The sequence below is a fragment of the Brachyhypopomus gauderio genome, unplaced genomic scaffold, assembly GCF_052324685.1.
Source record: "Brachyhypopomus gauderio isolate BG-103 unplaced genomic scaffold, BGAUD_0.2 sc45, whole genome shotgun sequence".
NCBI lineage: Eukaryota > Metazoa > Chordata > Actinopteri > Gymnotiformes > Hypopomidae > Brachyhypopomus > Brachyhypopomus gauderio.
This window is the reverse complement of record NW_027506871.1, coordinates 1,063,927-1,078,446: the sequence shown is the minus strand read 5'-3', so window position 1 is coordinate 1,078,446 and position 14,520 is coordinate 1,063,927. Positions and strand designations below refer to the sequence as shown.

General features: G+C 39.7%; 1 protein-coding gene across 4 annotated transcripts in view; it reads right to left on the bottom strand.

Moving 5' to 3' along the window:
- Nucleotides 1–10,376: 10,376 nt before the first annotated feature.
- The window catches only part of LOC143486731 (uncharacterized), a 104,292-nt gene continuing 100,148 nt past the window's right edge, over nt 10,377–14,520 (bottom strand). For 2 of the 4 annotated variants that reach the window (XM_076986119.1, XM_076986118.1), the window contains 3 exons: nt 14,178–14,351; nt 13,763–13,939; nt 10,377–11,169 (listed from right to left, as the gene is read on the bottom strand). In XM_076986119.1, coding sequence (XP_076842234.1) covers nt 11,163–11,169; nt 13,763–13,939; nt 14,178–14,351 — 358 coding nt within the window. In that variant the 3' untranslated portion in view covers nt 10,377–11,162. The remainder of the gene's footprint in view (nt 11,170–13,762; nt 13,940–14,177; nt 14,352–14,520) is intronic. The other 2 variants (XM_076986117.1, XM_076986120.1) reach the window with 2 other exon arrangements.

Below are 14,520 nucleotides of genomic sequence, written 5' to 3'. Positions count from 1 at the left end.
ATAATTTATTCCCTGTGCTTGTTCTAAAAATCTGTTACTGGTTGCCACAATTATTTTTCTTGATTTCTTTTAGTGATGATGATACTTTCACGACCTTTCACGACCAACAGGTAAGGGGCAAAAACAGGCTCATGGGATTTAAGAATTCACCATCAAATTTGAACCGTGATCAAGTCAACCATGTCTTAAATCGAATTGCGCATATATGCTTCATTTTACAGTATTTTGCTGCTCACCGCATACTAAGGCTGTCTAAGCACAGATAAACACTTTACTATTATTTAAAGAGCTTTGGTGTAGATATGCACATTTCTACATTCATAAATACTTCAATGGTTTAAGTAATTTACTTGCATCATTAAGGGCAGATTTGCTTCAGATAATATGAGACGGTTGCTTAATATCATTGAACAGTCTGACTCATACATGCCTTCGACATCAATTCTCTCTCTCGACGCAGAGAAGGCATTTGACAGAGTCGAATGGGACTATCTTTGGGCAGTGCTGGAAAATTTTGGTTTCGGGCCTTACTTTCTGAAAATGATTAAGACAATATACAGTAATTCCTCTGCACGTATTTTAACTGGCCTTCTGCAATCAGCATCCTTTAACCTCGGCAGAGGCACACGTCAAGGATGTCCATTATCTCCATACCTATTTAATATATCTCTGGAACCACTGGCTCAAGCAGTCAGATTAAATTCTTCGATTTATCCCATAATATGTAGGAATACTTCCCATAAAATTTCATTATACGCAGATGACATCCTACTCTATATTTCAAACACTACAGTCTCTGCCCAGGAGTGTCTAAAACTTTTTGAAAAATTTGGTTCTCTCTCAGGTTACAAAATTAATTGGAATAAATCTCTACTATTACCCCTTAAAGAAAGTGAGGTACCAACCCCAGATTATATCTCCTCTCAAATTCCGGTAGTCACACAGTTTACATATCTGGGTATTTCAATATTCCCCACATTGGATCAAATATCCCGATATAACTATTCTTCTCTTTTAAAGAATATTAAAAATGATCTCAGCAGATGGTCCCCCCTATGTTTGGCTATGCACGGCAGAATAGCAACCATTAAAATGAATGTCCTTCCCAGGCTAAATTTTCTCTTCTCTATATTGCCAATAGCCCCCCCTACTGGCTATTTTAAAGAACTTAATTCGACAGTGAGTAAATTTATTTGGAATACAAAAAGACCTAGAATTCGGCTCAGAAACCTACACCGTCTTAAGCGTGATGGAGGACTGTCCCTTCCAGATTTTAGGTTATACTATTTGGCGTTTCAAGTCAGACCATTGAAGATATGGGCCAATGCAGATTCCCCAGTATCCTGGCATGACTTGGAAGTTAATATTACCCAACCGCCCAATATACCCAATATTACCCAACAATTAGGACATTTGGTGCTATAGTTACCCACTCCATTCAAATTTGGAAGGAAGCAGAATTAATTATGGGTGGTCCCTTTACCTACACTGAGAATACACCTCTTTGGCATAATACAGACCTGGGCAAAATACGGCCCGCGGGCCACATCCGGCCCATTGTGCGTCCCTGTCCGGCCCGCGAAGGCCAATCATAAATGAAACAAATATCTATGACGTGCGTGCAATACAACTGTGACGCTTTTATTTTGAAAGTGCTACGTTTGTGTTAATTCCGTGTGGACGTACCTGCGTGTGTGTGTGTGAGCTGTGCGAGAAACACTAGGTGATCAGCGACAAGTTAAGGCTTTCGGGAGTGTACGTTGCACCTCGCGCGAACCTCCGCAAACGGCGGAAAATTTATGTGACGAATTTTTATTGTGCATTGTGTTCCAGGTTTGAAAAGTGCTGGAATTTAGGCTAGTACTTGAAAATGCTTGAAATTGTAACTGTATTTCGATTCACAACAAATAGCTGACTGAACAGGGGGGTATTCCAGAAAGCGGGTAAGTAAACTCAGAGTTAACGAAAGCTCAGGTTTTCTGTTCCAGAAACCGAGCTTAGAGAGAACCTGAGTCAGCTGGGAAATATTGAAATGGACCTTGAAAGTGCCGTAAAGCTAGGTTTAAGCCAGGTTTATACTTGATGCGAGGCGAGCAGCGCGAGGGTCCGCGCGGCGAAATTTATGTAATCGCGGTGGTGGAGGGTCTCACGCGCTGTTGATTCGCAAGGTCGTGCACCTCTCGAATTTTGTAACTTCGCGCGCGCGCCGCGCTTCAGCGCAATGAACAAAGTCATGTTTGCAGGGTTCATACACCTTTACAAGGTGGAATTAAAGCATTTATACATGTGTATGTGTTTATGTATATGTGTGTATGTGTGTGTCTCTTTTCTCATCTGCTGCTTCTATCTAATGTTTTTAGTTATTTAATAATTTATTTTAAATTGTTGGTGATTTATTCTAATCATTTTTAGTTTATATAAACTCTTGTTGCTTATTCCCTTGTAAAGTGTCCTTGTGTGTCTTGAAAGGCGCTTATAAATAAAATTCTATTATTATTATTATATACGTCACTTTCAAGGTCCATTTCAATATTTCCCAGCACGTTAAACTTAATTAAGTTAAATATTTATACATATATTCGAAATGATCCGAAATAATTCGCTTTTTTATCACATTATTTAATTGTTGTTTATTTTCAAAACGCCCAATCTTAACGTCTTCACGTTCTCTCATGTTTCGTCCTAGAATTACAAGAGGCTCGTATTTGTTAACGTAATACAAGAAAACTGTTCATTCAGATGGCTATTTGTTGTGAAACGCAGTAGTTACAATTTCAAACATTTTCAAGTATTTAGCCTAAATTCCAGCACTTTTCAAATCTGAAACAAAAAGCAACATTAAAATTGGTCAGGTAAATGTTCCTTCCCCTGTTTTTGAGGGGTGTTTCTTTATACCAACACACATCGTTTTGGAGAACACTGCACAGAATGTGACGCGGCAAGTATAAATGACTCCTCCGTTCGCGGAAGTTTGCGTGAGGTGGGCGGAGCCACTGTGATGACGTCATTATTGTTTGTGTGGCCCTCTGACACAATTCAGGTTTCTCATGTGGCCCCTTGTAAAAATTAATTGCCCACCCCTGGCATAATAGCAACCTTAACACTGATAATAAACCCTTTGTATACAAAATTTGGTCTGAACAAGGTATACATACTCTGAAGGATATTTTTTATGAGAAAGGTTTAAAATCATTTCAGGATCTTCAAAAGGAGTTTAACTTGCCTGGGTTTTCCTTCTTCCTATACTTAAGATTAAGATCGGCCCTAAAAACCTACGGTGTCCTATGGTCCGTCCAGTTATGCCCACATCCTTTACAGAAATGGATAGATGGTACTGTCACATCGAAAGGCATGGTGGCTACGATATATACAACACTTCTTAAGCAAACTTACTTAAATTCAACAACACCTACATTTTGGGAAGGGGCGCTTGGTGTCCAACCCAATTGGGACACAGTATGGAAGAACTGCTTTAACACCTCCAAGAATCCAGGTCACCAATTGATCCATTTTAGGTCTATCCACAGAGCTTATTTTACTCCCAGTCTACTGTACAAATTTAAGATTAGACAGAGTCCATACTGTCATCTATGCAATTCAATGGAACTTGGCACCTATGTACATATGTTTTGGACATGCCCGACTGTGGATGCTTTCTGGTCTTATATTCAGGATAACCTCTCCAAAATTTTAGGACAGCCCATTCAAAAGGATCCAAAGATATTTCTGCTATTAGATGACTCTACGAAAATGCTATCTCCCCACCAGAAAAGGATTCTCCTGGCTGCTCTCACAGCAGCTAAAAAGACAATACTCAAAATGTGGATTGAACCCTCCACTCCTCCACACACTCTCTGGATCACGTATCTACACGATATCACTCTCTTGGAGTGCACCACAGCCAAAGTCAACGGGGCTAAAGCAAAAACAATTGCATCCTGGACTAAAACTGAAAAAGACTTGTTAAAATTGATGAGAACCTAGCGAGCTTAATTCCGCTCGTTTTCTGCTCCTTTATTTTATTTCCTTTTTTTTATTTATTTTATTTTTAATTAAGGTTGCACTACAGAGAAAAAAAAACTGGCACAGTGTATATATAAACATAACAGATTACAACAATATACATCTTATAACAGGTAGTTACAGCAGTCAAACATATAAGGAAGAGAGAGAACAAAGACACTAATTAAAATTGAAAGGCATTAACCAAAATTTTCTAAATACGTCCAAAAAGGGGACCATATTTGCCAAAATTTTTCCGACCTCTGGTGTAGGTCAAATGTCAATTTTTCAAGAGGAAGCAGAGAAGCCACCTGAGAGAACCAAAGGTCCAACGTTGGGGCTTGCTGTGAGGACCAAAGAAGCAGGATACATTCTTTAGCAATAAAGACCAGAAATATAAAGACCTGTCGTAACTGAAAACCAAACATGTCATTAAGCTGATTATTTACAAGGTAAAGTGAAGAGCTCATAGAAAACTGAAAGCCAAAAATGTCTTCTAATACAGAATGTACAGCCTTCCAAAATGAGTTAATTTTGTTGCAGGTCCAGAAAGAATGAATAAAAGTACCTTTGTATGTCTGACATTTAAAACACAAGTCCGACCTGTCTGGGAATATCCTGTGTAGACGCACTGGAGTTAAATAGAATCTATGGATGAACTTAAAATTAAGTTCATGCATACTGATTGAAGAGCACTTAGGATATATGTTTAGGCAGATGGATTCCCATGAATCCTGATCAAACTCTATTTCTAAATCCTTTTCCCAAATGCACTTTAGGTTTGTCAAAGAGGACTCAGACTTGTTGGACAGTATGTTATAAATCTTAGAAATCAGCTTTTTGAGTCATATTGTTTGGTAAAAAGCTGTTCCATCTCTGTCAGCTCCAACCGCAGATCCCCTTTATCTAGCAGACTTTTAATGAAATGTCTAATTTGGAGATATCTGAAGAAATCTGATTTGGACAAACTGTATCTCTCTGAAATTTCTGAAAAGGGCAACAGAGCTCCATCTGAAAACAGACAGGAGAGCTGTGTAATTCCCTGTTGAAACCAACTAATGAGTCCTATATTGCGCAACTGAGGGGGAAAATCAGGATTAAAGGCGGATGGAGAAGACAGAGAAAGACACCTAGGTATTTTTAAATACCTTTTAACATCCTTCCATGTCAACAGGGTACTTGAAACAGCAAAAGAAGAGGAGGTATTTTTCAATCTCCCTATTTTATGAATAAACGGTAACGAGTGAAGTGGAAGAGGGGAACATGCCAAGGATTCCATATTAACCCATAGTGAATTAACTCTGTTGTTCCCCCAGCTGATAATATGTTTCATCTGAGCTGACCAGTGATATAGTTGCATATTTGGTACACCAGCGCCCCCTTTGTCCCGGGGCTTCATCAAGTTTGCCAATTTAAGTCTTGGTTTTTTATTGTTCCATATGAATTTTGAAAAGTGACTGTTTAAATCTTTAAAAAACAAATTAGAGAGATAGCAAGGAAGAGACTGAAACAGATATACAAGACGAGGGAGAACATTCATTCTCAAAATATTTATCCTACCAAAAAAAGATAGCGGGAGAGAGCACCAGATACCCAAATCAGCCTTAATTTTATTTACTAGGGGTAGATAATTTGTAGAGAAAAGGTTTTTGAGATTTGGTGTTATAAAAATGCCCAAGTAAGCAAAACCCTCAGTAACCAAGTGAAATGGGAAATCGTCCCCCAGAAACGATGCTGGGGATGCAGAGGGGACATTGAGCGGTAGAGCCATAGACTTAGAAAAATTTATTTTATAACCAGAGAGTGTACTATAATGATCAATATTATTTAATAATACTGGAAGTGACTGAGCAGGATTGGAGATGAAAAGTAATATGTCATCAGCATATAAGGAAATTTTATGATCTTCATCTCCCACTTTAATACCTGAAATGTTGACATCTGTCCTTATAAGCTCTGCCAATGGTTCAATGAACAAAGAAAAAATGAGAGGCGAAAGAGGGCATCCTTGTCTTGTGCCTCTTTGGACATGTATAGGCTGTGAAATTTGACCATTAGTTATAACTGTGGCCCGGGGGTCAGAATATAATTGTTTAACTAAGTCAATGAAATTTGATCCTAAATTGAATTTCTTAAGTGTGGCAAAAAGAAAGGCCCACTCCACGCGGTCAAAAGCTTTTTCCGCATCAAGCGACACAATAAGAGCAGGGGATTTGGACGAATTAGCAAAGTCCACAATATTTATTAGACGGCGTATATTATCAGAAGCATACCGCATAGTCACGAATCCAGTTTGATCAGGTTTAATTAACTTTGGCAAAACCTTCTCCAATCTGCGAGCCAATACTTTAGCTAAAATTTTGCAGTCAGTATTTATTAGACTAATTGGTCTGTAAGAAGCACAATCCTGGGGGTCTTTGCCCTTTTTCAAGATTAGACAAATTGTTGCGGTTTTCCACGTTTCAGGTATTGAGCCAGTTTCAAGTAGGTCATGAAAAACAGGTATTAAGATAGGGTGGAGCTCTGGCCAAAAAGTTAAAAAAAACTCTGGTGGGTAACCATCAGGGCCAGGCGATTTGTTGGAGGGCATGACCTGCAAAGCTTTAAAGATCTCCTCTAAAGTGAAGCGAGCATTTAGACCGGCCCTGTCTTCCTCTGAAGTAACAGGAAGAGAGATTTTGTTAAGAAGTGGCAGGGTGTCTGTCTCTGACGCTGTGTTCTCGGACTTATAGAGAGACTGGTAAAATTCTCTAAAGGAACTATTTATAGCTAAAGGATCATAGTTAATAGAACCATCATTATTTTTTAAAGATTTAATAGCTCTCTCACTTTGTTCCTTCTTTAATTGATGTGCAAGCAGACTACTTGATTTATTGCCCAGTTCATAATACTTTTGTTTTGAGAAGTGGAGTAGTTTTCGTATGTGATTTGTGTGGTTCAGTTTAAGTTTGGCTCTTGCCTGGCATAATGACACCCAGTTTGACTGTACAGGAGATGATTTATGCAGTTGTTCCAATCGAGCAACTTCCGCCTCCAGATTTAACCGTTCTTGAGTCTGAGTTTTTTTTTATCGAGAAGAATAAGAAATAATATGGCCACTGATTGTTGCCTTGGCTGCATCCCATATTACAGCAGGCGACACCGGGGAGAGCTTATTGTCCTCCCAAAATTCACGAATACATCGACGCATGTAATCGCAAAATGCTCTATTACTAAGCAGGGAGGAATTAAATCTCCAAGTCCTGTTATTATAAGTTGGAGTGTCCAATTTCATTTGCATATTCACTGGTGCATGATCAGATAAGACAATAGTGCCTATCCTGGTGTCTGTTACAAGGTGAATTAAACTATTGGGTATGAAAATGTAGTCGATGCGTGAATATGAGTTATGAGGATTAGAATAGAAAGTGTAGTCTCTGACCAAAGGATTGAATTCCCGCCAAATATCAACCAATCCAGATTCCCTGCATGTCTCATTAAGTATTACTGAAGATTTCGAATACGCTGATGGGGCAGAGGATTTGTCCAAAATATGATCTAGGGTACAATTGAAATCTCCAGCCATAATACCCAAATTCTTACGATTCCCATTAAAAAGCAGAATAATATCCGACATAAACTTAGGGCAATCCACATTTGGTGCATAAGTGTTGAGCATAGTAATATGTTGTCCAAACAGTAAGCCTGAAATTAAAACATATCTACCTTCAGGGTCAGTTATCTGTTTCTCACATACAAATGGTAAATGTTTGTTAATTAGAATGGCCACGCCACGTTTTCTTGGGTTTGATTTACAGGATGCAGAATAAACTTGCCCTACCCAATCTCTTTTAAGTTTTAAATGCTCAAGATCTGAAAGATGAGTTTCTTGAATCATGGCAACCGATGCTCTCTCCCTCTTAAGAAAAGTTAAAATCCTCTTCCTCTTAATAACATGCCCCAAACCTTTCACGTTCCAAGTTATACAATTAAGATAGCTATCCATGTTCAATCTCAGAAGTAAACAAACATGATGTAACTGCAAAAATAAAGTGTGCAGTATGTAGTTTAAAGAATTTCACAAGTGCAACCATTTTAGATTTTAACAACAGAAAAAAACACAAACATCCCCTCCCCCCCGTCCCCAGCCCTGTCCCCAAACGACAGGACACGCTTGTCAAAATTTGGTCACCAGAACCACAAGGCATTAAATGCCAAAAAAAACGAAGAACAAAACAAAAAAGCAAGAACATCACCTCGCGGTCGAGCTTGTACCGCAAAGCGCAGAGAGAAAGAAAAAAAAAAAAAAACAACGAGCATTGCTCCGACAGTTCACTCTAGACCAATAACCAGATCCCACAAAAATTAAATAGTAATAGTAATAACAAAAAAAGTTAGTTTAATTAGGCTACCATCGGATAACCATCTTACAAACATCCTGAGAATAAATATGAGAACTGGGTGAAATGTTTCCCTTATTAAAGTTCACGAAAGAAGGTTGTGTCAAACGGTGAGGTCCGTCCACATCAGTGTCACTTATCTTTCTCCATGTTAATCAGAAAATCTTTCGCTGCTTCTACCGTTGTAAACAGACGGATCTTCCCGTTATGGACACACCGGAGCTTAGCAGGATACGCGAATCCCCGGTATATTTGGCGGCTGGAGAATTCTTTCCTCACCTCGGTAAAATCACGGCGTCTCCTGAGGATTTCAGCTGAAAGATCCTGGTAGAATCGAATATGGTTCCCTTCGTGTTTTATGTCACGTTTCTGCAGCGCAGCCCGTAGAACCGTTTCTTTATCCGGATAACGGAGAAAACGTATTAACACACTCCGTGGTGGACCGTGTCCAGGTGAAGGCGGTGCGAGGGACCTGTGAGCTCGCTCGATTTCAGGGGTGAAATCGGAGGGAAGGTCGAGCCATTTCAGTAGCATGGCGCGTAAGAAGTCGGCGAGGGACACGGAGCCCTCCGCTTTTTCAGGCAGGCCGACAATTTTTATGTTCTTACGCCGTCCGCGATTCTCCAGGTCGTCAATTTTAGCCTGTAACAGCTCCAATCTTTTATCCAGTGTGTTCAGTCGGTTACTGTGTGATATTGTCGTGTCCTCTGTAGTCGAGATTCTGTTCTCTGCTTCCGTTAGCCTGGATTCATTTGAAGACACTTTTTCTGATAAATCAGAAAATGCTGTACACAGTGTAGAGAGGGATGCATTAAAAGTGTCCAACCGGCCATCGATGGTGTCCAAATGTCCGTCAAGCCGAGAGCCCATCGAGCGAATCTTGGTTATCAGGGCGTCTTGCGGCCCTGAAACAGACGGTGGTGGTTCCTCGTGGTCGGTCGGTTTCTTTTTCGCATTTCTAAGCGACCGAGAAGACGAGAACAGCGGGAAATCACGCGTATCCTGACTCTCCGACATGTTAGACCACGTTAACAACAACCAGATTGTATATTCAAAAAATATTAAAAGGGAAAATGTAAAAAAACAAGAGTAAACGGAGCGGAGCAAAAACTCAGGCAGCCATCTTCCAGTGGGTCACGTGACTCCCCCTATTTCCTTTTTATATACATTACTCCATTGATGTGTTTTACCCTTGTTCCATATGTTAATCCTGTTCATTTGTTCTCGACCGCATTATGCTCCTTTTTAGTGATATTTGTAGTTACCATGTTTGTCAGTTGTAGTAAGTTAGTGTTGCTGTTCCCTGTCGACTGTTTACCGTGTCTACATTTGTGAGCCCCATAGTCGCGCGTGTTTCCCTTTGCCTGGTTTTACTCCCGTCTAGTTATTGGTTTTGTTTCTTTAATAAACTATTTGAACTCCTGCACTTGCGTCACCTGCCCAGTCTGAACAGAACACCACTTCTCTAGTCTATCTATAAGAATGTGATGGTCTACAGTATCAAAGGTTGCACTAAGGTCAAGCAGTACTAGAACAGACAGCATCCCTGAATCATTGTTCAGACAATCCATGTTCAGATCCATGTACACTGAACACTCTCTGCCTGTCCTGTCCACATTGTAAACCCACCACTCTGGAACACTGAAAAAAGCATTTGATAGATCAATAACAGAGCCACTTTGCTTCAGGTGAGATGTGAATCAGTGTTGGGGGGGGGGCACATGCAGGACCACAAAATCCAAAACTATTATAACCTTGATCTGATCATAGGTGGCGTTGGGCCCATTGCTCAGTCTAGCTGTTACATGCAGCTCATCTGTCTTCATAATGCTATACAAATCTCCTCAGGTGTTCAGTACAGATCCAGCGCTGGGTAATAACATGGTTATCCAAGTTTACAGTGCAGTGTTATTGATATTTTTTTAGTCAGTTCAGTTGTCATGATTGTTGAAGTTCAACTGTCAAAATAAAGAGATTGAAAGTATGTATTATGGCTGAGCTTTTATTATTGCTTTTATTGTTTTGGTTAATGTTTTTACATTGTTTTAAATGTTGTTTGTTAATTTATGTAAGTACACCATTCTTTTATCTGCTGAAATAAAAGGTAACTGTAAAATGTTCATGTAAGCTGGAATTTAAAGACCAAAACAACAACCACAAAAATATTTATGTTTACAGAAATGTGTTGTAATATTGGTAGTTTTAACAGAAACTTAAGATGTTAATACATCCCAAGCATCGTAAATTAATAGGAAAGAGTAGCATATTTATTGGACGATTGGATGTTAAATTAAACACATAACTTTTGAAACTACAAAACTTTTGATTTATCTTAACATGATATTGTTTTTTATTATGGTATATAGTTGTTGTCTGTGAATATTATCACATGAAATGAAAGCATAGATATTTGAACACACTAAACAGACTTTTATATAGAGTTAAAAATATATAATTTTACATTATTTTTGTGTATTTAAAAAGCAAAATCCAATGATTTCAATGTTGAAATCTCATTGATAAACAGTACATTGTAAAATCCAAAACTATTATAACCTTGATCTGATCATAGGTGGCGTTGGGCCCATTGCTCAGTCTAGCTGTTACATGCAGCTCATCTGTCTTCATAATGCTATACAAATCTCCTCAGGTGTTCAGTAGAGATCCAGCCCTGGGTGAGAATCTCCTCAGGTGTTCAGTACAGATCCAGCCCTGGGTGAGAATCTCCTCAGGTGTCTCCTGGATGTCAATGTGAAGGATCTCCGGGTACATCCATCTGTTTCAGAGGCTTGAAGACAGAATTGAACAGCATGATCAGATATGGAAAAAACAGACATAATGTGACGAAGGTACCGTGCTGGGATTAATATGTGACCATGTAGCAGGACTGTGGGGTGGATGTGGATGTAATAAGATGGTTATCCAAGTTTACAGTGCAGTGTTATTGATCTTATCCACACTTTACGACAAACCAGACATTTATCACGGGACAAAAAAAGAGTGTGTGGTTCTCACCAAGAAGCTCACCTCCTGCTTACAGGATCATACCATCATTTCTCTTTCTGCTATAACTACTGTTATTAGCTGTTAACAGCTAGTCTCACAGCCAGTGTTGTATAAAGTATTAGAGACCCATACTTGAGTAAAAGTACAAGTACAAAAAATTGACTTGAGTAGATGATGAAGTGTTCTTTAAAAACTTTACTTAAGTAGACGTACAGAATTATTCAGCATTTTTTGTACTTAAGTATTGCAAGTAGTTTATTCTAAAATGTATTACTCAAGTACTGAAAGTAAAAAGTACAAGTATTGTGTTTTGAATTAATTAAAGAAAACCGTCAAAGTTTGATTATCAATTGTTTTTATATATCACTTACAAATCAAAGATGTCAAAGACTACAAATACAAGTGTTCTGTATGTAAAAACAAGTAGCAACTTAAAAAACTGGGCTTAACACTTCGTACACAAAAAATAGATAACCTATGTCCCGCTACGTCGTAGGTTTGACGCAGAAGTACAAGTTCGCCTTAATTTAGCTGAGAAAACGAGGTGTATTTTGGACGTAAAATCCGTCCGTCAGATTCTAAGGGTGAGCCTACTGCCCTGCGTTTACCCTCAATAAATGCCCTTACCCTATAAAAACACTACACTATAAAAATGGGCACATGATTAGTCAACATAAAAAGAGACACGGCTTACTGTTGCTAAAAACACAACTCAGCGTGACATCGCCTTTATGATTGCCAGCTAATGTTAAGTGAATACTGCAACACGTCATGAACATAATTAGGTTAGTTAGCCAAGATATCTAACCTAACTAGCGCTTACTGACAGCTAAAGCTGGTGTGTCTTCTGTATTTATAACTTATATTGATGTGTTTCTTCAAGTTCGAAGGGGAATTTTTGAAGGCCAATATTTCACCCTCTTTAGGGAGGCAGAGATGGCACTTCATCCTATAGGAATTTACTTTCACTCCAGCAAACGCAAACACTGTCTCTAGGTAGGGCCAAGGTGATCTCCTTCCTCACCCTCACCGCCACAATCACTCAATGTTGAAGGTGTGGAAGGTGCCAATATATGTACATTAAAACACCAACTAGCTTATTATGCAGCATTTATGCTGCTCTTCTGCTGTTACCAAACACGGTACCATCTCTTTTAATGAGATAAAAAGCGAATTATTTGGAATAATTTCGAATATATGTGTATTTGTATAAATATGTAAATTAAGCTGAAGGTGCTGGAAAATACTGAAAATGGACCTTCAAAGTGCCGTACAAGTGCATGAATTCCACCTTGTAACGTCGCACGCACAAAAATCGAGATAAGCAGACCCACCCTGTATAATAAGTCCTTAATAAGAATACTGGGCTACCTCTCACCATCACACAAACACACCACACCATCTCTATAACCACAAACACACCACAATATCTCTATAATCACAAACACATCACAACATCTTTATAACCACAAACACGCCACAACATCTCCATAACCACAAACACACCACAACATCTCCATAACCACAAACACACCACAACATCTCCATAACCACAAACACACCCCACCATCTCTATAACCACAAACACACGAACACGGTGGCTTGGTGGTTAGCACGTTTGCCTCTCAGCACTGGAGTCTTGGGTTCAAGTCCCTATCTGAGTGGAGTTTCCATGTTCTCCCCGTGTCTGTGTGGGTTTCCTCTGGGGTCTCCGGTTTCCTCCCACAGTCCAAAAACATGGAGGTTAGGTAAATTGGCAGTTCCTGATAAATTCTCCCCGAGTGTGTATCTGTGTTTTTCTGTCCAATAAATGCAGTTGTGTGAGTGTGTGTGCATGAATGTGTGTGTGTTTGTATGTCCAGTGGTGGATGGTGCTCTGCCACTAGGGTCTGTCCTCTCTCCCCTTCCTGCACCCCATTCAGTCCCCCAGGGGGCTGTGGGCTCCGGTAGAGAGTACACTGTGTGTGATTGGCTGCCGCTTCTCGCCGGTGTGTGATTGGTTGTGCAAGACTTGCACCCGTATTAAAATTGTAAAGTGGCCTTGGGTATCTTGAAAGGCGCTATATAAATTGAACATTCATTCACACCATCTTTATAATCAGTGGTTATTTGTTTCTTAATAGTACAGCAAAACACAGCTGATGACACATATATGTGTTTCTGCAAACAGTGCTGAGAGGAACAGCACATTTATCCCATGAGACCAGGCAGTACAAAACACATCGGCTCTGTCTGAAATTGGGTACTTACATACTAATAAGTAAAAAGGAGAAAAACTTTGTACGTGTGTGTTGAAGTAAACTGCACACAGGAACGCATGCAAGAACATACACACACTCTCACGTGTGTCTATCAACAGTAGTCCAGTAACTCACTGTAGTTTCTCCAGTTTACAGTGTGGATCCTCCAGTAGAGCAGAAAGCTGCTTCTGTCCTGTGTATCCTGGTTTATTAGAGTCCAGGTTCAGCTCTCTCAGGTGTGATGAGGGGTTTTTCTTCAGAGCTGAACACAGAGCAGCACAGCCTTCCTCTCTAATACTGCAGCTAGACAGACTGTAGAGAGAAGGAGAAAAACACCTCAGTGTATTTAAAGATAAACACACACACACACACACAGGAGTACGCACAAGTGCACACATGTACACACACACACTCATACATGAACACATACACACAGACACACATGCACACACACACTTATACATGAAAACACGTGCACATATGCATGCAAGCACACACACACAGATGCATTCTCTCACGTGTGTTTATAATCAGTAGTCCAGTAACTCACTGTAGTTTCTCCAGTTTACAGTGTGGATCCTCCAGTAGAGCAGAGAGCTGCTTCACTCCTGAGTCTCCTGGTTCATTGTGGTTCAGGTTCAGTTCTCTCAGGTGTGAGGGGTTTTTCTTCAGAGCTGAACACAGAGCAGCACAGCCTTCCTCTGTAATACTGCAGTTACACAGACTGTAGAGAGGAGAAAAACACCTCAGTGTACCTACAGCTCATACACATACACACTTATTGTATACACAAACATACGCACACATGCAAGCATACACACACATACACACTCATGTGTGTCTGTAGTAACATAATACAGGAAGATGATAAAATCCTGCACCTAACATCTGGA